Raw genomic sequence first — 24112 nt, forward strand, 5'->3', positions numbered from 1 at the left:
CCAGAGCAGTAGTCAAAACATGGAGAAAATTAAAGTGTGTGGCTGTTGATTAGTGGTGTGTATCTAAAAACATACAGGACATTCAGGGACATGTCCGAACAGTAAGCCTCAGAAAATGTTATGATTAAGATTACGGCTGAGCATATCATGCTACTAGCAATATTCATCTGCACTCTTCAATCTAGTGACCTTGGCCTAGATGCAGCCTGCAGAACTCATGACAATGAACTGAGCATTTAACAGCCTGAGCTAGACATCCTGTCTGCCTTACACATTTCTAGACAACAAATCTCTAAATATCTACCTAACTAAGAAAATACCTAACACATCCTTCCAGGGAACGCATCGCCTCGTGCAATTTCTCGTGCAGAGAGGGAGAGGAAGGTGAGCATGCGACTCCACCGTGGGGCTCCAGCCAATGTATCATCCTCTGACCTCACAGCCCGTCACGACCAATCCAGAATTTCCACATCACAGGTGAGAAAACACTGCAGTTCCTTTGGTTGACAAGGTGACACACACTGCACATGCTGGACATTACAGGCACCAACTAGCATGACATGTGTGTTAATTAAGTGAACAGTGCAGTGATCTAACAGCTCTTTGGGTGGTGGTACTCGGTCGCAGCTATAGAGGGAGACCAATAGACGGTCTTGAGTGAGTAGTGGATGATGTGGATCAGCATCACAACATTGTCTTTTTCAATTTGGTGCAGACTTAATGGTTTTCAGTTAAGTATGCAAATTGTGACCCACGATATTTTGATGTGAAAATTCTGTGAGTAATCGGTTATCCGGTCCTTCTTCCCACAGTACATGTCTTGTTTGTACAGCTGGTGGAAAAATCTAATCCAACACAGTACAATAGCACCACAGACTGGGCATTAAAACCTAGCCTAGAATTAAACCAGTGCTTCTCTGGCATGGTTTCAAAAGTGCATAATACAATATTAACAGATGTATTTATTGATTGGCTTCACTAGCATGCTTACTTATAAAGTAAAGTAAAGTGGTCTTATAAAATCAGTTTGCCAAGTTGTCAAAACAATGCTGTTGTTGAGCAACATTGCACAAATATGTGTCCTGGGAACTGGTGTGTGTGTGTGTGTGTGTGTGTGTGTGTGGGCCTGGGCCTGAGAGAAGTAGACTGGTAATTCCTCGTCTTGAGTCTCAGTTCTGTTCCTTTTGCAGGTCAGCGTACCGTTTGAGCACATGGGCAAGTAGACTTCCTTGGCTCCGCATGCACATGAAGCTGACAGGTTGGGCCTATGTTCATCAATTTTTTTCACATGCTAACTGCAGAAATATACTTGTCACAACAACACTGGCTCCTCTAATGACTAACAATTCACTTGTTGCAGGATTGTGAGATGGATTCATCACTCCTCCATACGATGTCTTGGGAAAATGACAGTAAATCTTATAAATCCAACATGTACTGTTTCAATGAACCCTCTTTTCTAAAGCGTGGATCACCACCACCACAACAATACAAAAAGCAAATGAATGATTGTTCTACATCACTGATACTTTGTTTGCTCATACCTGCGCCCCTCTTCCTGAGAACATTCCCTCAGTACCTTCAATGTGACAAATGTGAAGAATTGTTGGCATCGGAGGCAAAAAGGCATTAGGGACATGTACGTTACTCATCAAAGGTCAACATCGTGATTGATATAGGCTTAGTAAAGATTCATCTTTTTCACTTGTAAAACAGCAAAAGCAACTTTTCAGTGAATGTCATATATTTTATCTTTCATGAGGACAAAGCTTCTCATCAGTTCTTTGCTTTTTTTGACAAAAGTAACTATATGTTGGAAATGTGGAGAGAGGCAGGTGAGGAGGTAGGTAGTGGGCAGAAAAGGGTGACTGAAAAGCATTAGTAAGTGATGTTTTAGCTGTTGTAGAGTAATATTTCTGGTGAACGACATAATGATTCACTGTCCCTCAGAACTCAGCCACCAAAACCACCATGTTTGGTTTTAAAGTGAGTGGGTAAGATGAAGAATGACCATAGACATTGCAAAGACACACTCCCAAGTCTTGAGGGAAGCTCCTCAGGAAATTCTCACCGTATTTGACCAGAGACCATAGCTGCCCATTTTGGCTAACAAATGGCGGCTGCAAATTTTTTTTGACAGTTCTTAATGTTTTTATTCTTTTGTTACTGGAGCTCACAGGAGCAGACTGGCTCTGATAAGGATGACGTTTGTGGTGATGGGGTATCCAGTGATTTATTTTTAACTCCTCTGTAAATATAGTTTTTTATTTTGACATAAAGCCAAAATGTGGTTGTTTTATGTGTAAATTAGGAAAATGCATACTAATGACAAACGGGTTGGGTTCACAATTTTATGTACTTAATGTACCAAATTGTGGAATGGGCTACTATTGCTTTGCCAGCTGGGTCATCAACTGTGTGTGTGTGTGTGTGTGTGTGTGTGTGTGTGTTACAGAGAATCCCTGCAAAGACTATAAGATTCATTTTGTCTTTTAGTATTCAGATTTTTAAACTTATTTTTGCTATTTAAACTTTTTCTTTTTTTTTTTTAATCAAACAGCTTTGTTTTATTGTTTCATCCTCCTGTAACTTAGAAGTATTTTGTTGCCTGTCTTTTTATTCTGTTATGCTTCGGAGCTTGTCTCTCCATACCATGGAATACATAAGGTTCTCGGTATTCATTATGCAAAACTATTTTTGTCACCTTTGGATTTTAGCATCCAGCAATTTTCATGTCATCATTCAGAAGAAAACATAACTAATGCAATTGTAGGGATGTGTAAATAGCAGTGTACTGTGTGCAATACCTTTCGTACAGACCAACATGACCCAGTGGCATTACAACTTTAGGGTTGGGGGATGGTTAAGACGCTGAGGTGAAGGGATTTCATTTTATGTATTGTGTACGGATATATTGTACAGTTCTTTAACACTTGTATTTACAACAGTATTTGTGTATATTTTATGAAGTAATAAAATAACGATCACCTTTACTTACTGTTCCGTGTGGAAGTGTTTACGGTGGTATTTGGAGATTTTGAATTTCACAGTACACAATAGATATAGAAGGTTAATATTCAGTGGGACAGACCGAGAATCCCTAAAACTTGACTGCGCATGCGCCAGGAGCGTAGTTGTGTTGGCAGCTGCTGTTTGATACAGTGGACTGCTGGCGGTGATATGGATGAAATAACGGTGTGCGGTTCATCAGCTTCGGGTGGGGAAATAGAAATATAACTATCCTTAATAGACATTTGGACACAGGATTTGAGTGTAGAGTCGCTTTTTCTTTCCGAAAGTTTTATTTCTTTAATTTGACTTGAGAAAGGGAAGGAACAGCAGGCTAGTGTCAGGCAATAGAGGCTAGCTAACGTTAGCTAGTAGCGCTCATCTGCCGACAGTTGCTATCTTTATAGAAAGAGCCAAGTTTCCGGGGTTCAAACAAATATGCAGTGACGACACAAGTGACCTGCTGTCGTCTGAATGTTACCGCTTGGACAAATCACAGTTTGAACTCCAAAAGGTCTGCGGTCGACTTGATGATGAGCTAACTTGATGTTTGGATTCAAACAACTGCAGAGGCGGTAAGTGAATCAGCATGATGGAGGAATGAGCACTGAACACCAGCTATCACTTAAAAAAACCGTTTAATGTGATTTTTTTTTTTAACTCTCTGCCACTCTCGAAACAAAACCAGCTGTACTGAGGCCAATATTGCCCTCGCTGGATTTACACCCCCCCCCCCCCCCCCTTCTATCTTTTAGTTCACCAAACAGATTGTTTAAGCTGTGGATCCCTCTCTGTCTTTAAGGGATCCCTGTCTGTCTTTAAGGGATCCCTTAGCCCAATTAAAGTGACTTGTGTGCACAGCTGCCTATAGCCCCGTTGTTTTCTCTGCCTCTGCCTGAAGCTTTACATTATGTTCAGGCAGCTCTCCTAACCCGAGGACATATGACGACCTGTCTTAGACACTGCTGATTCGATTTAGGTCAAAGTACAATGCATGTGTTGAAATCTATCCTCTGTGCAGTCAACAGGACTGATAGGTCGCCTGTCTGCTGCCTGTCACCCACCGGTAAGCATCGAACTTGGTCGGTGTTGGTGGTGCTTGTGACCAGCACCACACAGACCACGACCTAGTCAAACTGTTTTCTGTATCAGAAATCAATGTGCCAGAATGTAACTAGGCAACTTTTGTCAGAAATAAAATAAATGACTGATCTATTGCCCAACCCTTTGACACCAATTTAAAATTGCACCCTGATCACAAGAGCTTCCAGCTTCTGATTGAACACACCTGATCCGGGTATTCAGCAGTGAGTAGGGCAGAAATAGCAGGTAAACAAGCATGGCAGTGGCATTGCCTACCCCTGGTCTATGCTGTCGTGAATTGGTTTTCTTGCAGGTTCTTTTCCTGGATAGTTAAACACTGGAGCATATGAAGCACTGATGTGTTCCTAGTGACTGCTTTGCCAGAAGCTGATTGAAGCAGTGGCAAGCAGCGCTAGTGATCCATGACCACTCTCTGAGCACCAACTTCTATTTAGCTGGTGCACAGGGGGTTTGAAAGTCATTGTGAAATTAGTTTTCACTGTGGTTGATTAGATTATCGCCTTCCTGAAATCCACCCCAAGGCACTGACGTAACTGGAGAGATGACAGCACTCAGGTCTGTGGTGATCTGTTAATGGGGGGGGTGGCGGCACATGGAGCATCTTTCTGGATGTTTGATGTCGCCGGCTCCTCTCTTGTTTTCATTTGTCCAAATCAATGCTGTGTGATTATGTTGTACATTTGTTTTATTTTCATTAATGAATCCTTGTTTTCATTTTGACAGTCTTAACATTCTGCTGACATTGCACTAAAGAAGGGGAGAAATTGGGTCAGCAGCCCTCAGCTCCTTGCTGTCATACTGATTTGCTGTGTTGGTGTGATCTCCCTCCCTCACCCACCCACCTCATTTCTCCTCCATCACTGTGTTTTGATCTTGCTTCATCTATTTAGAAAATCACTTTTGCTCTGTTTTTGTTTCTAACATCGGTGGATGTTGGCCTGAGATTTAGGTCTTAGACTGTGCACGCCTGTTGCGATGCACTATAGTGTTGCGTTTAGGCTTTATTACCTGGAACATAAGGTTCTGCAGCTGAATGATGCTGACCATAGCTGCTGCATATTTAAAATGTCTAAACGACATTAGTTTGTATTGCATATGGGGCATCATGGTTGATGAGGTCACCTCTACACCCTGTCTTCATACAGATGAGTCAACTTTGGCGGCGAGACATCCCACTGTCAGAGAGGCTGGGGAACAACTCTCCAGTTGGCCTCGCCCCAGGGTCCTTAGTCACTATGGCCCCGCGAGGATCCAACTCCTCTTCGGTACCAGAAACCCCTGTGGTCACACCAGAAGAGCCCATTTTTCTCATGACGTCCACAGCCCAAACCATCTCAGGGTTTTTTGTTTGGACAGCTCTTCTGATCACATGCCACCAGGTAAGAGCCCTACACTTGGAGGCTGCAGAGGCCTAGTGGCCAGGGGGTTCAAGTTGAACTTGTACCTTTCTGTGCAGTGGGGAGACCCTGTTGCCAATGTTATGGTCTTTGGAAATGAATAAGGAGGTTATTTCTTAAATGTACTGCACTATTATCAGTGCTGGAAATACATTTTAGGTATTTGTACTTTTATTGAATATAATATTTTTATGCTGCTTTATACTTATACTCCAGTATATTTTCAGAGGAAAGTATTCCATTACATTTAACTGATAACTTGAGTGACTTTGCTTATTCAGATTAATAGTATAAATTGCTGTAAATAAATTCTGATGCGTTATTATAGTTTAAGGTAAGACTTTATTGATCTCCTGGGGAAATTCAATAACTATAAAATGTGATTAAAATGATCACCGGCGTTACCAGCTGCAACATTAAAATGTTTACACTTTAATACATAAACAGTTGAAATTGAGTAATATATCATTGTGCTGATCATTCTGCATAAAGAATACTTTTACTCAGTACTTAAACACTAGATACATTCACTCCTAGGAGTACTGTTCTGTCAGCCCCCTGTTCATCTGCCCACACCAAACACACGCATGCACGTAGTTTTGTCCTCAGACGGCCAAAGACGGCTTCTTTCAAACACCTAGCACATTTTTGCTTAGCTTGTCTGCACTCCTTGTTGCACATTTGCTAATACTTACACTTGAATGTTTGTTTCATACACATTTAATGTTTGTGTGAATGTAATGAAAGCAGTATTTTAATGAACCTATTTCTTTATGAACAAGAAAATCTGGTTTAACTATAAGTTCTAGTGAGGTTTATTCAGACTTCTTGCCTAAAATCTGCCAAATCCATCCTCCTTAACATAGCTTAAATGACACAAGAACAGCTTCTCAAACGTGCACCTACTGTTTTTTTTTTCTTTGGGACATTTTGTGCCGCCTCTGGCAGCTGGTAGTAGGATTGATTGACTAGTTGATTTGTGCCCGTGACCCTCTTCAGGAATAAGTGGCATAGATAATGGATGGATTTGTGCCCCTGAAACACACCCAGCTTGGGACAAGCACTTGATGCAGCCTAGCTATGGCAGAAGTATGACAAGACCTCGGCGAACACTGTCTGGAACATAGAAGTGTCTATAGTAGATGTTGCATAGAAGTGCGGTACAGTGAATATGTGTTGTTTGTGTCAGTTTGTCAGCTCTCAGGTTTCTGTCCGTCCCTTTTGGTCCGTGATAATTTTTTTTTTATTTTTTATTGCTGCTCTTCACACACAGGGTTAAAAGCGAGCCTTTTGTCACTCTGGCAACGGGTGCTCAGGCTCCACTTGTACATCATCAAAGAGCAGGGGATGGGTGTGAGGGAGTGTGTGTGTGTGTGTGTGTGTGTGTACGAAGGAGGAGGAGGAGGGTCACCTAGCAACAAGCCCTATGAGCAGAGTGCATTATCTCGCTTGGCTTGTTTGTTATTTTACCACAGGTGTGTGTCTGTTTACAGGCCAGGAAAGGTGATAGGAGAGACATTGTGTAAGTGGAATGGAGCTGGATGGAGGAGACAGAGGTGGTGGTGACACAGGCCCACCCTGTTCTTTCTGCTGTCTGCTGCTCTGAATAGGAGTGATAAAAACCCTGTATCAGTTACCTAAAACACCCCCACGTTAGTGCACACACACACACACACACACACCTTGCCAACACAGTACTCCAGTATCCAACTCTGGCAAATGTACACTGGCTGTATTCTGACCTGTACAGACAGACTAGAGCCTGGTGAGAACACGCATACAGGATTCATGAAGTAGCAGGTAGTTCCAGCTGACCCGTTAGTCCACCACATTCACAGGAAGGCAGCTAATGCGTATTCCCCTCCCACTATCTTTTCTTATTTTCTAAATGTGACATATGCGTTATTTCAAAAATGAAATATAAACTATGCACTGACATGTTTTCATGCATAGAACCTATTTTTGAGACATTCTGCACATTTCTCACAATTATAAATCTACACTGCACGTTCTACTTCTTGCCAGCCTTTCATGTGTTTCTCACTCTCCTTAGGTTATTTAATATCACTTTCTGCTTATGCAGTTTTAATAGCATGAGCAAATGTACTGGGAAGTGTCAGTATGATTTATTGTGATGCCATCAAGAAAAAAGTTCTCCCATAGCAGCTTAGGTTGCAAGGCTAAAGTTGTACACAAGTTAAAAGCTAAAGTTTTACTCATAAAGAACATGCTGTATTCAGTCATCACCCACACACATGGGTGTGTGATCAATGAAGCCAGTTTATTTGAAAAACAGAAATGTTTGACTGATTAACCTACGATGAAAGATCTGTGGAGAGATGTTCTGTCATTGTCCACAGATTCTTTTCAATTATTCTTTGCTGGAGGGTTTTTGTTGCTTTGTTTCTATCTTGAAAATGATCCAGAGATGATGTATTGGATTCAGGTCAGGGGACAGACTCGGCCAGATTACTTTTCATTTTTCCTTTGTGTGACTTTTTTTTTTTCTTTGCAGCATGTTTGGGATCATTATCATGTTGGAAACAAGCTTTTTGAGACCGGGAGTGTTCTTCTCACTCAGTATGTGGGCCATATGTACATGTCATCTACTCTACACCTTTGCAGCTCCATATCAGCACACTCCCTCTGCCATGTTTTACAGTCTCTGGTCGGGCCCATGTGTTAGGTCAGAAGCACTTACTCTGGTTTTCAATGTAAACAGCTAATGGTGAGTGTGGACAACCACTGTGGCTTCTGTTACTGGCACTATGGCTCTTCCTGTACCTCGCAACCACTGCTGCAGCTGATGTTCAGTATCTACTGGTGCCCTTCTTTATGAAGTCTCTCAGTCTGGTTTCTCACTGGCTCAAGGCAGTTCCTCACCATGTAGAGAACATGTTGCATTAAACACTAAAGCTGTTGTGTTCATAGGATTTTATAACGTTGCCTGTGCATTTCATTTGGAAATCACAGATGCAGTCACTTTTGTTGCACTGGTAACAGGTAAACAGACTTTGTTGTATAGAGGTTGAAACGTGGGGCCATTATTTTCACTGTGGTGTGTGTGTGTGTGTGTGTGTGTTTGTATATAACCTGTTTGTTCAAATATCCTACACTTCAGCTTAGAGCTGTACGATGGTAAAAAGTTTGAGTCATAACATTTTATTGATGTTGCACAGGGGTGTACTCAGTTGTTATATATTGTATGTTCTAAGATTTCTGCCCTTGTATCACTATTTTGATGTCTCCTGTTTGTCCTCTCCTTTTCTTTTATTCTTTTAGATCTACATGCACCTACGTTACTACAGCTCACCAAATGAACAGAGGCATATAGTTAGGATCCTCTTCATAGTCCCCATTTATGCCTTCGACTCCTGGCTCAGCCTTCTATTCTTCACCAATGAGGAGTATTATGTGTACTTTGATACAGTCCGAGACTGCTACGAAGGTGAGTGGACAGAGGAACACAGTTCTGTGAACTGGCACACCAGCATTTTCTGCCACAGGCTAGGCTGTTGACTGCCATTTTTTGCACCCACACTGTAGGCCAGTATACCAGCATTTTCTGCCACAGGCTACGTAGGCTGTTGACTGCCCTTTTTTGCACCCACACTGTAGGCCAGTATTCACCACAGTGATAAGCGTGAGTGTTCCATTGCATGTTTCTTGATTCCCAGTAGAAATAAGGGTGTGAGAATTTGTGTTGTGGTACCCCAGTGGCAGATGGCCCTTGCAGTCTTCATTTACAAAGGTTGCCATCTTTGTTCTCTTGTCTCTGTGGCCTGTTGGGATTGCAGGGGAGGGGAAGCCTGTTTCCTAGCAACTGTATGAAAATGAACAAAGCCTTGAGAAGACTTTTAAAAGACATCTCACTTGGGTTGAGCAGATAAATCGACCTTGTTCTTTATCCTACCAACCTATAACATACAGTCATAGGAATTTCAACAGACATTTGTGTGGAGTTTGAGAAGAAAGACAAGGCATACTGTAGTGAACATCACAGCTTTACTGTAAGTGTGTATAGTTCACTTGTGTAAGACCATTATTTGCTGTGAGAATGTTTCTCTGAGCCATTTCATTTACCCATCACAAGCTTTCTCCAGCGTTGGCTTTCCTCGGTAATGTTTCCACAGGTGTCCCGTGATCACACTGCTCCACGTCTGCTCTCGGCACTAGACAACAGTATACCTTGTAATCATGCTTAGGCTTATGCCTCATACACACCCATTGCCCAGTCATTTCTAAGCCTGCTGATGGGAATAACGTTCTACCTTGAAACGGTGAGCTCAGCAGTTCTGACACGTCATCTGGAGCTACCATGAATCAGTGTGTTACTGGAGGCAGATAGTGTTTCAGACCCGCATCAGCAACACTGGGTTCATCCCCTATATAATGTGTATTTGCTGTTTTTTCTAACCATCAGGCCAGTCTTTGTATCTCATGCATTAAGCACTCACAGTAGTCTAGTTAAACATATGTTTTATAGCTGTAACGGAATCTGGGAGTGTTTTTACACACACCAATGATCAATCACATTGGAAAAAGTATTTTTCTGTGTGTGACACTGCAGCCTTTGTCATCTACAACTTCCTGAGTCTGTGTTATGAATATCTGGGAGGAGAGAGCGCCATCATGGCTGAGATCAGAGGGAAACCAATTGAGTAAGTCTCTTTCTGTCTGGTATAACAATTAATTCATTTTGTGTTAAAATTACAAACACACACTTTTCCAACAGTTGTGAACAGTATGATTCTTCACTTCAGGTCAAGCTGTGTGTACGGGACCTGTTGTCTGTGGGGCAAGGCCTACTCCATCGGCTTCCTCAGGTTTTGCAAACAGGTACAATCACCATCTTGGCTCGTAACAGTCAAAGGGTATGATTAAGTTTAAGTGTTGGGCTGGAGTCAGATTCCTTGTGTTTTTGATCCTATTTGGCACTAAACTTTATGCTTATGCGTTGTGTTTAATAATAAAGGAACACATCCTGCCCAATGTGGTTCATGATGCTGTTTTCTGTAAATTTACTATTGGTATGAAAATCTACTTGTTCAAAGTTTAAGCTTATTTGAACAACTGTATGTCTCATATAGTAATAATGTTTTTCTAAATACTCATACACTTCGCTAAGCAATGAAGCAAAGTGTGTTTGTCAGTTCTCAGTAGGATCAGCTGAACTAATGACACTGGTTTGACTCACTGATTTAATGCGAAAACACTATAGGATTTCAAACTAGTGTAGCATTGCTGTTTTTTTATTGACCTGGTATTTCTCCAGATATAATTATCCTGTTGTTTTCCTACCATGCTTACTTATCACCTCACAAGCGTTCTCACACTTGCTTCCTCAGGCAACACTGCAGTTCTGTGTGGTGAAACCCCTGATGGCAATGATCACTGTCATTCTTCAGGCCTTTGGGAAATACAGAGATGGTGACTTCAAGTATGTTTCCACAGCAGCTTAGCCACTGTTATTCACAGTATAAACCTCTCCCTGATCAGTGATCCCTTGTTCTGTCTCTGTCACTGATGCTGATCTGCTTCAGCCAAAAGTGTTTCCAGACCATAACGGCTGAGCTTTCTGAATGCAGAAAGTCCACATCTGTAATGAGTGAAAGATCTAATGTTATTTCTTCTGTGCAATTCTAAAATCCCTGATGAGTGCCTCTATAAAACATTGAATGCTGCTTTACAGTCCAAATAATCATCTTAAAGAATATATTCATCAGCTTCCTTCCCAAGTCGGAGACACTAAATGGTTTTTACTCTTTGGCCAAATGTAATTGAAATTGCTGTTGTGTAGCTTGAAGTTGATTCTTATCTTCAGTGTTACTTCGTTGATGATGAATTGAAATGGCAGCAGTTTACCTGTCTGCTCACAGACATCAGCTATGTGTCATAGCTAAGGGTATCTCTGTTTACATGATTCTCTTTTCACCGTGCCTGTCTTCTCCAGTGTGGCCAGTGGCTACCTGTACGTGACCATTGTCTACAACATCTCCGTCAGTCTGTCCCTCTACGCTCTCTTCCTCTTCTACTTTGCCACACGTGAACTGCTTGTCCCATACAACCCCGTGCTCAAGTTCTTCATGGTCAAGTCGGTCATCTTTCTCTCCTTCTGGCAGGGTGAGAAGACCACACAATCACATGCAAAAACACAAACTTAGTTATGATGATGTGCATTTTGTTCAGGAACTTCTATGCACGTTTTCATGCAAATATAGGGAACATTTTATGAGAATTTCCAAAATGTTGGCAAAAGAAAATGCTAACCTGTAACTGTCCCCGTCTTGTTGTGTGAATATTACAGCTGTGTTCTTCCTGAGTGCATGTGTTTCCTCTGGGTGGTGGTTTTGCTGCTGCCGTTCATTTTTACGTTTTGGATTGCCAGCATTTCACTTTTCCTGGCAGGTGTTTTAGCTTCTGAATCTCAAGTCAGGTTTTTTTCATGCACGGATTTAAAATGCACTCAAATGTGAATGAAAACCTGCTTGTAACTCCTCCTGTTTTCTCACTCTGTCTCTCAGGGATGCTGCTTGCCATCCTAGAGAAGTGCGGTGCCATCCCTCAGATCAGCTCTGCTGACTTGTCTGTGGGCGAGGGAACAGTTGCTGCTGGTTACCAAAACTTCATCATCTGCATTGAAATGTTCTTTGCTGCTGTGGCTCTGCGCCATGCCTTTACTTACAAAGTCTACATGGATAAAAGACTGGACTCGTATGGTAGGGGAAATGCATGTATGTGTTCTGTATGTGCCTGTGCATGTTTGGGGCAATGGGGGTATTAAGAGGCTGGTATAATTAAGATTGGAGAAGTAATGGCAACAGCCTGCATGTTGGTGTGTGTACTTTAATAATCTGTCCTGATACAGAGAGGATATTTTTATACAGTGTGGTTTCTGCACTCCCTCAGACCTGACTCTCCTCCCCCTGTGTTCGACTCTTCTACTTTGGTTCCAGTCTTTAACACAGAATATTTCAAGTCATTTTCTTTTCTCCTGCTGTTTTTCTCTTCCTGTGTTTCTGTCTTTGACTTTTCATGTGTTCCTTGTGTCTCTACCTCTTCTCCTTTTTCTCTTCACTGTGCTGCACTGAAAGGCTCATTTCCAATCTACGGACAGTATGGTAGGTCTAGATGTTAGCTGTTTCCTCTGTATCTGCTACAGTTGTTCTTGTTGTTTCAGTGCTTTTCATTTGCTTTTTGTCTGATTGTGGTTAAATGTCTATTGAACATCTCAGGTGTGTCATGATTTTCAGTTCAGCATGAATTTGGTGTATAAATTTAGGATCGTGGGGTTTTTTTTTTTTTGTTTGTTTTGTTTTCCGTATACTCTGCCAGTGATTCCAGCCCTTTGCACATTTTTTTCCTTTTTCGTTGCTCCTTGCACAGTTTTTAGTCTGTGCTCAGATTCAGAGGTCCCCTCTTTCTCCCTCTCTGTCTAACCTGCCCCTGCTTGCCAGAAGCTGAAACCCATTTGTGTGAACAAGAAAATGAAGATGATGAGAACTGAAGTGAATGGGAGCTGAAGTTAGACGGTGGTATTAATAACATGTGCCTTTGGCACTTCAAACCATCTTGGGAGAAAAATGAGGGTTCTCACACCCAGATCAGTGAGGTGTTTCATGTTTAGATCAAACTAGCACACATGAGCACAGGAGACAAATGCACTGACATTTCATCTGCCTTTTTCATTTTCATGGTTGACCATCAATAATGAGTGTCAGTCAACTTCTTGCCAAAAGGTGCACCAAGTGGTTACCTCTATTCAGACAATCTACTGATCTCACAAGATTGTCCCACAAAGACCAAAAACAAAATTATGCATACACTCATTGAACTATACACAAATTCCATGAACAAAACTAGATTATATCATGAAGTTATAATTTTTCTGCAACATTTCAAAGCTCTGTTAAAAAAAAAAAACACTTGACAGTTGGATGTCCTTTAGTCGTGTGTCTTTCACCCATCCCTCCTGCTCAGTGTCTCTTTATTAATATTTCACCTTTCCGCCCCACTTCTAGGTCACTGTGCCCCGATGAAGAGCATCTCCAGCAGCCTGAAGGAGACCATGAATCCAGGGGACATGGTCCAAGATGCCATCCATAATTTCTCCCCAGCTTATCAGCAGTACACCCAGCAATCCACCCTGGAGCGAAGTGGGGGGCCACCCCTCTCCCGCAGCCACAGTAACCTTAGCACCCGTGGAGACAATGAAAAGACCCTCCTGCTCAGCTCCGACGATGAGTTCTGAGCCTCCCCCACACACACACACACACACACACACACACACAGCGCCACTTTACTCCTGTAGCCCATATTGAACTTTCAGCAGCTACGTGAGACAAATCAGGTCTTTTGTTTCAACCCTGACCTTCAGCTTTCTTACATTTAGATAGAAATGAAAGATGAGATTTATTTCAGACCTATGAAAATGTGGTTATCAGACTGCAGTGTTTTACATTCAAAAAGAGGAAATAGAAAAAGAGAGAGATGTTACAAAGTCGAGGAAAGGTTTGTCTTGGACGTAGTTACTGAGACATGCACTGTCTACTGTCATTTGTTGATCAGTACCAGTAATAGTGCCTGCATGTAGCATTGTTTATGCTGCACTTTAGACACCACAGCAGGAAAACATATAGAGAAATTAAGTGCCATCTTCACCTGAAACACACGACCTCCTTCATCCTTGAGTTTCTGTACTGATTCTTAATGCACTCTCCTCCTCACACCTCTGCCTCTTGCTTCCAAACAGGGAGCAGTACTTGATGAGATACAGTCTTAAGATTTAGAACTGACACGTAGTCAAACAAAACTGAGAAGTCAGAATAGCAGGGCTTTATTTTAATATAAAAGCATTTAATCACATTGTTTATTTAAATGTTGTAAAGCCTTGAAGGTATAACTCGTTTAAACACTAGTTTGATGGAAAATTATTATTCCAGAAATGTTATAAATATTCTGTGTATGTGTTTATTTTGTTATGGGCTCAAATGAGCAAGTGAATCAAAAGTGTAATAGTGTGAGTGACTGGGGCTCTGTGCACAATGTTAATGTAGTGGAGCACCGAGGGAACAGATGTAGGAGAGATTAGCATGTGGGCAGTGGGACTGATGGAAGGACAACAGCCACACAGATTACGGAAGAAGCACCGCTCCCTGTAGAACCGGCCCAGCTGTGATGTGCCGTGAATTGTAATCCTATAATGAAGGGCATTACATGCAGCACAGATCTGGCCTACCTCTGCTGGTACTGTTATATAAATGCTGACTAGATCCTCTGGACGGGTGACATAAGGCCCAGTGCTGCCTCTGAATGTGTGGTTAGTGTTTTCTGTTTGTATTGTTGAGTGCAGTATCCAGACTTAACAGACTGACTCGAAGTATATTGACTGCAGGTAAACAAACATATAGTACAGTCTTTGTGATTAATGAATGTTGTCAGGATGAAACATGTAACAGCCAAATAGATATGCAGCTTCTTCAGCAGTGCACAGTCCTCTTTCCATTCTCCTGAGAAAATCATATTCTGTTAAAGTTTTTGTGAACTGGAATCCTCCACAGCTGGACGCAAAGTTGGTTTCTTCCACCCACCTCATCTCTATAGATTAATGCTTCACATTTGTATCTGTCTAATGCTTCAGTTAAAAGCAAGTTTGAGTGAATTTACTCTATTAACATAACATTAACTCAGTACTGAAAAGATTACATTTGATGCCTTAAATTTTTGCCCCAAAGTAACGGCATATTAAACTCGAACATCTTGATTCAAAACATTGTCAAATGATAGCTGTCATACTTTGTGACTTAAAAGCTGGATGTTAATGGAAAAGTTGCAAATGTAAAACCAGGGAATATTATACCAGAAAAAAAATGTTGTAAATAGTCAAACTGAGCACTGCAAAACATTCATGATAGTGACTGTAAAGGCATTACTTGGTATAGTGCTTTGTTTGAATATTTTGTTTTAATATGTTATCTATATCCTGTTGTTTTGTTTCTATTGCAGACTTTTTGTATATTGGTAATACTTGATGTTTTGAGGCTATATTGGTTTATGTTGTTGAAAAGGGAATAAACGATAAATGGAAACAAGATGTCTTCCATGTTTTTGTTAGGCAGCTTTCAGATACCATGGTCAACAACGTGCCGTTTGGTTGCATTGGACAGTGATTCTGCTTTAGTAAAGTACATTAATCGAGTTTTCTTTTCTATAACGTGGCAAATACTTTAATTATAAACACGTAAGTGATTTAGGGGCGGGGCTTCCTCAGAAATCAGCCAATCACATTAGCTTTAGCATACCGGCTGATCACAAAGCTAACAACAACAACAACGAACCTTGTCATCGCGTTAGTTCACTAAAGTGTAGTTACATTCACCACAGCGAGAACGTCGCTTGGTATAATATCTTTTCTTTATCTATAAAAACGCCAATTTGTTCATTTAGTACGTGCTCTGATTGTTAGCATTTGGCTAAAATACAGGGTTTAGTTGTTTTTGAAGCAAGGCCTGAACCGGCAACGAAAAGCAACAGCCAGGTAACTTTTCTGAGCGAAAAGCTCCGCGGACCGAACCGCGACATTAAGCAGCTGCTTTACCCGTCATAGCTGAGCGCTAGTCATCAAAATGAGAGGTTCGTACGGAGACAGAGGTAGAGACCGTGGCCGTGACAGAGGGTGAGCCGCTCACGTTAATTCAACACAGTCACTTAGCGTGTTAGCTAACGCTAGCGCGAACCGTTGTTTGTCATTATGAAATGTTTTGGTGCGTTTGATTTGATTAACGGTGATAACATCGGCGTCACATGCCGGCAGGTTCTCGTAAAGCTGCCTATACTATCTGTGTTTTACCATTTTGCAGCAGCCCTCGTTTCGGGTCCAGCAGAGGCGGCCCACCGCCGGGCAAAAAGTTTGGGAACCCCGGGGACCGTTTACGAAAGAAGAGATGGGACCTAGATGATCTTCCCAAGTTTGAGAAGAACTTCTATAGTGAACACGTGGAAGTGCAGCGATTGAGCCAGGTATTCCTGCAGAGTCAGTCTGGTCTCCTGGTGAAGCTGCCTAATGCATAGCTTGGTTTGGGCATGAAAAGAGAGTAGTGTAATAAAAATATCGCAGTGCTGACGTTTAGTCTGTGTTGTTTTTGATGCTGTCACACACTTGTGCTTTCAGTATGATGTTGAGGAGTACCGCAGAAAGAAAGAAATTACTGTTCGAGGTTCGAACTGCCCAAAACCTGTCACCAACTTTCATCAGGCACAGTTTCCCCGTAAGTACATGCACAGAAAGATATATATATACACACACACACACACACTTAGAAACCTGTGGAACTATGTATGTACACTGTCACTACAACAACAACACCAAATCTGTGGCTGCTAACACAAATAACCAGGGGATGTTTTAATGGCCTCTTCCTCTAGAATATGTCATGGATGTACTGATGCAGCAGAGCTTCAAAGAGCCCACAGCCATTCAGGCACAAGGTTTCCCTCTGGCCCTCAGCGGGAGAGACATGGTGGGCATTGCTCAGACTGGCTCTGGGAAGACCTTAGCGGTGAGATCCATATCGTTCTCTATTCCTGTACCTGGAATGATTGATACATAACATTCTGGGGAATTGCACAGCAGCAAAATCCACTGATCTCTTCCCCCTTTGTCTCTCTTCAGTATCTCCTGCCTGCTATAGTGCACATCAACCATCAGCCCTACTTGGAACGTGGAGATGGACCAATTGTATGTGAAGAGAAACAGAACACACTAATTAATGAATTGTCTGTTTCGGGATATAAGAGTTTACAAGAATAATAATAAAAGTCATCTTACACAACTTTAAGGTATGTCACATTATAAAAACTTGATAGTTATGACATTATATGTGTGATTTGCAGTGCTTGGTTCTGGCTCCCACAAGAGAACTGGCGCAGCAGGTCCAGCAGGTGGCATACGACTATGGAAAGTCATCCCGCATCAAAAGTACTTGTGTGTATGGGGGCGCGCCAAAGGGACCTCAAATCCGAGACCTGGAGAGAGGTGAGGAGTATTCGCTATTTGAACTAACACCAATGCAGTTTTGTGCTAAATAACTGCCCCAGTCAATTTAAACAGCTGTGTCACATTAAATCTACACTGAATTAGACTAGAACTGATGACGGAGACTTACTGAGTTTGTCTCTCCTAGGTGTTGAGATCTGCATTGCCACACCGGGCCGTCTGATTGACTTCCTTGAAGCTGGAAAGACCAACCTGCGACGCTGCACATACTTGGTTCTGGATGAAGCCGACCGCATGCTAGACATGGGTTTTGAACCGCAGATTCGCAAAATTGTGGACCAAATCAGGGTGAAGCTAATAAAAGGGATCAGCTGATTCAGAAGCTTGATCAGTAATGTCTTTTAGCAGCAGATAAACTCCTGCTTTGTTAGTTTGTACATCAGGCTTAGTTTGTTTTTATTTAAGGAAGCAGTCATTTTACTTGTTTATGCTCTCGCAGCCCGACAGACAGACCCTGATGTGGAGCGCTACTTGGCCTAAAGAGGTTCGGCAGCTGGCAGAGGACTTCCTGAAGGACTATGTCCAAATCAATATTGGAGCACTGGAGCTCAGTGCTAACCATAACATCCTTCAGATTGTTGATGTCTGTATGGAGAATGAGAAGGACCACAAGTAAGACTGGTCATAGAGAAGATCTTTCTGTTTCTCCTCCTTATTATGGTTTCTTTGGTTTGTATTATCTTCTTTTTTGTAATATTCCTTGGTTTATTCTTTTTGCATCTCACCGTTTTCTTGTTTACTTCTTCCTTTCCCCTCATTACTCTTGATGTAAAGATTGATTTTCAGGTTATAAGTGGGTGGGTCTGCGTTTATATTAATTACTTGTTACTCTTTTTGTTTTGCTCAGGTTGATCCAGCTGATGGAGGAGATAATGGCTGAGAAAGAGAACAAGACCATCATCTTTGTGGAGACGAAGAAACGATGTGACGACCTCACACGCAGGATGAGACGTGATGGGTGAGTATATGTAGCTACCAAGAATACTCTCCGACACAGTCAACAAGGGCTTTTTAACTCATCCTAGCAACAGTGATTTATCAGGGTTCAATCCAGTTTAATCTGTGCAGTTTTTATCACTCAAGATCTCATATGACTCGTAGTGTTCTGTGTTTTGACCAAGAGCTCTGTGGTGTACATTATTGCAGGGATCAAAAGAGTATTGTTAAAAAACTCAAAGCCACAGTGATAGCAGGTGGTTAAAACTGACCGGTGGCTGGTTCTGATTCCAGGTGGCCAGCGATGTGTATTCATGGTGACAAGAGCCAGCCAGAGAGAGACTGGGTGTTGTCAGGTGCAACAAACTACAGAGATTTATGTGTAGTATTGTTCCCTTTTCTTTGTTGTCTCTTTCACTGTGATGTTCTGGTCTTTGTCTCACGCTGCAGAGTTCCGTAGCGGCAAAGCTCCTATCCTCATCGCTACTGACGTCGCCTCCCGTGGTTTGGGTATGTCACGTGTGCTCAAGTGTAAAGCAAATAAATACCTCAGCATAATCGTACATACAGTATATTTGACTATTTAATATGTAGAATAATATAAACAATGATCAGTGTAATAATTAGGCTTTTCGCTGCATAGTTATTGACAGTAGATTTCTAAAGCCAACCACAAAAACATTTTTCAAATATATACTTCTCAGATGAAGTGTGTATCTAAGAAGTATTAAGTCACGTTGCTTTGAATAACACTGAGAACCACTGAATGTAGGAATGATATTGAATGAAGTGTGAAGATGTAAGGGGTGAGGCTAGTGAAGCAGCCCCTTACAGGATGGCAGTCGACCTTTAACCTAATTCTATGTTCATTTGTTTTCTTTCATTTTGTTTTTGTTTGTTTGTTGTTTCCAAGTCTCTCTTCCGGCAACTACAAGCACACAGGCCCTCGGGAGCCTGCAGCCGGACCTAGGCATGACAAATCGAAAGCTGACTTGGGGAGAGAGACAGCCTGATTAATCAGTCCCACATACAGCCATCTCTGCTGAAAACCTAGAACAGGGCCCTCAAACAAAACTCTCCCCCCTTTCCAGAACTCTGGCTCCCTGGGTGATGGGGGGGGCGAGTGTGGGGTGCTGCTGGGCTTCCAAATTTGATCCTAGGGTCGGGGGGCGGCTGTCAGGTGAGAGGGTGAAGAGGGGGTGTGGAGGAGGGTGTGCTCCCGTTGCCATCATCACAGTGACACGCCACACCCTTTCCTGATTGGATGAACTCAGTTTCACCCAGAGACTTCTGACAGGTTCTTAGTACGTGTGTGTTTATTCTGATGGGATATGGATGAGGAGATTCATTTTCATTCCCAATACCAAACCTTTGGCAACGAAATTGTTAAACAAATTGGTCCCACACTTACAAAGGTAATCTCTAAGTTATGTGAAGCTGATATACACTGGTGCATTACAAGAAGAGACAACTGCCAGGAAGTCAGGGTGGAAAGCAGCCAAAGCCGGGAATGGACGGCTTTGCTGGAAGCGCCCCTCTGATCTGCCCCCTGATGCCAGTCCCTGACACCCCCCACCACTGGCTGTGCTGGCCGGCCTCTCCCTCTGCGGACGTCATGTCTGGTCCTGGCTGGCAGGAGTCCTGGCCTGGAGGAGCCACCTCTCTGTAATCAATACCCCTCCTATTCACTCCTGTTCTGTCTCTTGACTGAAGTTTTCTGCCTTTCTCACACATCATGTCTTTCTTCTGTCTTAGTCACCTTTTGTCTCCCTTCTTAATGTTTCCTTTCCTTATCCATCTTGTTTTGTCTACCTCCTTCCAGTACCCTTCCTTTTCAGCCTCTTCTTTTTTCTCCCGTTATCTTGTTTTCTTTAAATCATTGACCTGACTTGAGTCCTGTCTTTTTTTGGTCCCCTATCCCCAAATTCACTGTGTCCCCCACCTTTATCAGTTAGGCCTTTTTTGTATACATACCAGACCACGAGTACAGTGTGTAAATAATTCACCAGCTCTTAATGTATTGCTAAGACCGTCCACAAACTGTCAAGACTCAAATTCGCTCTTTAGCCGTCTTACAGAAATGTCCACACATCTTCCCTGTAGTGTCTGTTTCTTGTTACTAAACTTGAAAAGCTGGGCTCTGTGATACGACTGCCCTTGGAAGTGACCTGGGAGGATTTGGAACCAGCCACAGCAGTCTAAGCCCATAGGAAAGTCTCCCGTTCCACTACTCCACTTCTTGATTAGTTTACATGACACAATCTGTCAGGTTCTCTCCACCCATCACCTTGTACTAGAGAGAGCATAACCCAGCATGCTACGTCCATATCAATAAAGGCTGGGGGACATGAAGAGGCACAGATAGGACTAGTGTAGAACCGCACCCCAGCACAGTCCAGCGGGAGTTTCCAGCTTTGGGAGTGTTGTGGAGGAGTGGCGAGGTGGGAGAAGGGACTGCTTTTGTCCTGCGTGCTCTCCTCCTACCCCTGCAGACCTCCCAGGACTGGTGACGGGTAGGGGGACAGGGAGCTATCTTTATAAGCATCACTAAATCTCTCATGCAGGGTAAGTACTGTACCTCAACCTCCCTTCCCTATGTTCTCCACCAGCCTGTCATTATGCTTCCAAAATAAGACGTGTTTTTCCTGGAATGAGCAGTGTTTTCTGAGCCCTTTGTCAACTGTAATGAGAAACAGACCTCTAACTTGTTTTGAACAGATTTTTTTTTTCCAAAAAAAGAAATAGGCTTCCTTACACTTCAACCATTAATCCACAATCCATTTAGACTGATGAATCTGTTGCTGCTCTGTAATTTTAGGGTCACCTGCCTCTCAAAATTAGTTTTTTTTATTTTTTTTATTTCACAATAAACCACTGTACATTTTTTCATCACTTAAATCAATTGATCTGTAGCTGAGGCTGCATGTGACCTGTTTGCATGTGTGGAAATACTTTATTAAATGAGATTATCTAGCCCTGTTTTGTAATTGACAGGGTAAGTACCACCATTTTCTAATTGTGCAATGTACAGCTAGTTGATCATTTGACAGGTAAGTGATGCTGGGTGTCTTCCAGGTATTGTCTGTCTGAATGTTCCAGTTTCAAAAGCACAGAATGAAGTAAACTGAGTGAGTCACTTCCTAACCAATATTAGTTTTGTTCTGACTTGTGTTTGTGTCTTTTCCGTCCCTGTGACTGATACACCATCCCTTCCCAACCCTACTGCTGCTCAAAGATGTGGAGGATGTCAAGTTTGTCATCAATTACGACTATCCCAACTCATCAGAGGACTACATCCATCGCATCGGCCGCACAGCCCGTAGCACTAACAAAGGCACTGCCTACACCTTCTTCACTCCGGGGAACCTCCGCCAGGCCCGTGAACTGATCCGGGTGCTGGAGGAGGCCCGACAGGCCATAAATCCCAAACTGCTGGAGCTGGTTGACACTGGACGTGGAGGAGGTGAGGGACACCTCCTGATGGATTAGATTAATATAGGCTGAAATGGGACCTGTCCAGGGTGGACCCCGCCTCTTGCCCAGTATCAGCTGGGATTGGCTCCATCCCCTCCCCATGTCCCTGTTCAGGAATAGGCGGTATAGATGATGGATGGATAGGCTACATATGGTGCCTCAATAGTTTAGCTGCTGAGGAATCAGTTTTGACTTGGCTGGGGTGTAATCTGGTATTTGTTCTAATGCCAGGTGTGACTGTATTGTGAACGATGGGATAAAAACACCATAATGGAACAGAAAATGCCCTTGACTGTGTTTGAAAGCAAGTGGCTCCCTCCCTGAATGTATAATGGAAGTTTACTCTCTATTTGTCCACACTCTCTCTTCATTTCCAGGTGGCCGCTCCCGTTTCCGTAGCAGCTCTAATTCTAACAATCCCAATCTGATGTACCAAGACGAGTGTGATCGGCGAATGCGTTCCGTGGGCGGGGGTGGCAGCTCTAAGGACAACCGAGGCACTAGCAACTACAGCCGAGATAGCCGCGGAGGGAGCAGCCGGGATGGAGACCGCTCCTCTTCTTACAGAGATCGCAGTAGCAGGGATGGAGGACATGGCTACGGCTCCAACTCATACGACCAGTACCAGAACAACAAAAAAACAGTCCGGCAGCCCCAGGGGCGCCGCTGGGTCAGGAGCTGGTGGAGCAGGGCAGGCCCCGCTTCCTTCGTCAGGCCCCCAGCCTCTGATGGCCCAGCAGTTCAACCCTCCTCAGCCTATGATGGGCTTGATGGGACACTCGCCATTCCAGTTTGCTCCTCCACCACCACCACCTCCCTCAGGCAGAAAGTAAACACACAGTACAACTCACACAACACTCACACCGACTGTGTCAGAATCGGGCTGGAATGTCTTGGTTTGTGGCATCAACTAACAACATTCCACTGAGGAGCTGGTTTTCTTGCAACACATCTGTGCACTGTGTTTTCAAAACCTGTTACTGCGGAAGTTTAAAACATTTAGACTGATTCCTAGTTTGTTTAGGTGGTTGACTCCTTTCGGTTTTGACTTTTTAAAGTCAAATTAGGCAGCATTATTTATTTTAATAGAAGTTTGCTGTGTCCTGACTGACTTAGGACAAAAGAACATTGTGCATGTGATGCTTTTGTATTGTGATCCGCCTCAGACGGTGTCGAGTATCTGAGTTTCCCTTAAGCTGTATCAAAGATAGACGTTGAAATTAGTTTGTGTAACGGAGCTTGTTCCTGTTTTAGGTTCAGTATCTTTGTTTTGGGCTTTGAAACCTTTGAAGACACAAGTCAGCTGTTTAAGAAAACATGGACATCCTGACATAACTTGAGGAAAAGTTTAAAGTGATGTTTTTCCATAATGGTTTTTTTTTTAACATTGTAAACTTGATTTCATGACACACGTTACTTTAGGCCTCTTAAGGCAGAGAGGCTTTGTGTAATCATGACACCAGTTAAGTCACATGTAAATGAACTTTCTCTCTCACACGTTTATTAATCTGAGGCCTCATTCAGTTGGTCACCAGTGTGGTGAAGTGTTGCTGTAGCATTGAGATTTTGCTAGCTAATAGTCTGTTTTTACAGTTTTTCACATTTAATAAAGCTCTTCACTGTATCACTGTGCACTCTGTATCCTTGACCCTAGAATTGTGGAGGTGGATTGTAGCTTTAGGTATTTTACTGTGGAGCAGAACCACTGTTCCAACCAACAAGCATGACTTCAGGTCACCAAGAAAACACTTTATTACCTATTTGGAATATTTTACCAGTGTTGTGCTCTTGCACGAGTCAAATGTACATACCAGAACTGCCACCGTTAGTATTTACAACGCAGTCATATTGGATTAGTGCAGTGGAATGTGATTGAAAGGTTGCAGACAGGAGGAAGTGTTGAGCGCGGCTGACATGCATCACAGACTGTAGGAACAAGATGAACATGTTGGAGGTGTACACGCTAAGCACCATCAGTTTGCATATGCTCACGTCTGTGATAGTCAGTTTTACCCAATAAATGCTAAAATATTAACTTAAATGACAAGCTAAAGAAAGATTAGTTAAAAATGAAGTTATACCCTACTGAAGATGATTTCAATATATTAGGCTACAAACCATGTGGCTGACATGTAAC

General features: G+C 42.6%; 3 protein-coding genes across 13 annotated transcripts in view; all 3 read left to right on the plus strand.

Annotated features, from left to right (window-relative positions):
- Positions 1–2993, plus strand: part of LOC109974648 (casein kinase I) — a 9968-nt gene extending 6975 nt beyond the window's left edge. For all 7 annotated transcript variants that reach the window (XM_020624960.1, XM_020624962.1, XM_020624959.1 and 4 more), the window contains exons 9-11: positions 338–477; positions 1191–1258; positions 1361–2993. In XM_020624960.1, the coding sequence (XP_020480616.1) occupies positions 338–477; positions 1191–1223 (173 nt within the window). In that variant the 3' untranslated portion in view covers positions 1224–1258; positions 1361–2993. The remainder of the gene's footprint in view (positions 1–337; positions 478–1190; positions 1259–1360) is intronic.
- A 146-nt stretch (positions 2994–3139) lies between these two features.
- On the plus strand, positions 3140–15598 carry tmem184bb.1 (transmembrane protein 184Bb, duplicate 1). 5 transcript variants are annotated; one of them, XM_020624988.1, is made up of 10 exons: positions 3140–3584; positions 5259–5492; positions 8793–8958; positions 10081–10171; positions 10274–10349; positions 10859–10950; positions 11464–11633; positions 12035–12229; positions 12605–12631; positions 13532–15598. In XM_020624988.1, exons 2-10 carry the CDS (start codon positions 5259–5261, stop codon positions 13759–13761), a joined length of 1281 nt encoding a protein of 426 aa, XP_020480644.1. In that variant the 5' UTR covers positions 3140–3584; the 3' UTR covers positions 13762–15598. The 5 variants fall into 5 exon arrangements, with proteins under 5 accessions (XP_020480644.1, XP_020480648.1, XP_020480646.1 ...); XM_020624990.1 differs by lacking the exon at positions 3140–3584 and adding an exon at positions 3866–4075; XM_020624991.1 differs by lacking the exon at positions 3140–3584 and adding an exon at positions 4248–4338.
- A 219-nt stretch (positions 15599–15817) lies between these two features.
- LOC109974627 (probable ATP-dependent RNA helicase DDX17) lies at positions 15818–23599 on the plus strand. Its single transcript, XM_020624934.1, is given in 14 exon segments — positions 15818–16185; positions 16370–16529; positions 16681–16777; positions 16935–17068; positions 17182–17247; positions 17403–17544; positions 17693–17853; positions 18005–18177; positions 18413–18523; positions 18796–18857; positions 18952–19011; positions 21737–21964; positions 22353–22612; positions 22614–23599. Coding segments are annotated over 14 exon segments (1899 nt in total). The 5' UTR covers positions 15818–16135; the 3' UTR covers positions 22809–23599.
- The last annotated feature ends 513 nt before the right edge of the window (positions 23600–24112 follow it).

The sequence above is a fragment of the Monopterus albus genome, unplaced genomic scaffold (genome assembly GCF_001952655.1).
Source record: "Monopterus albus unplaced genomic scaffold, M_albus_1.0 scaffold342.1, whole genome shotgun sequence".
Taxonomy (NCBI): domain Eukaryota; kingdom Metazoa; phylum Chordata; class Actinopteri; order Synbranchiformes; family Synbranchidae; genus Monopterus; species Monopterus albus.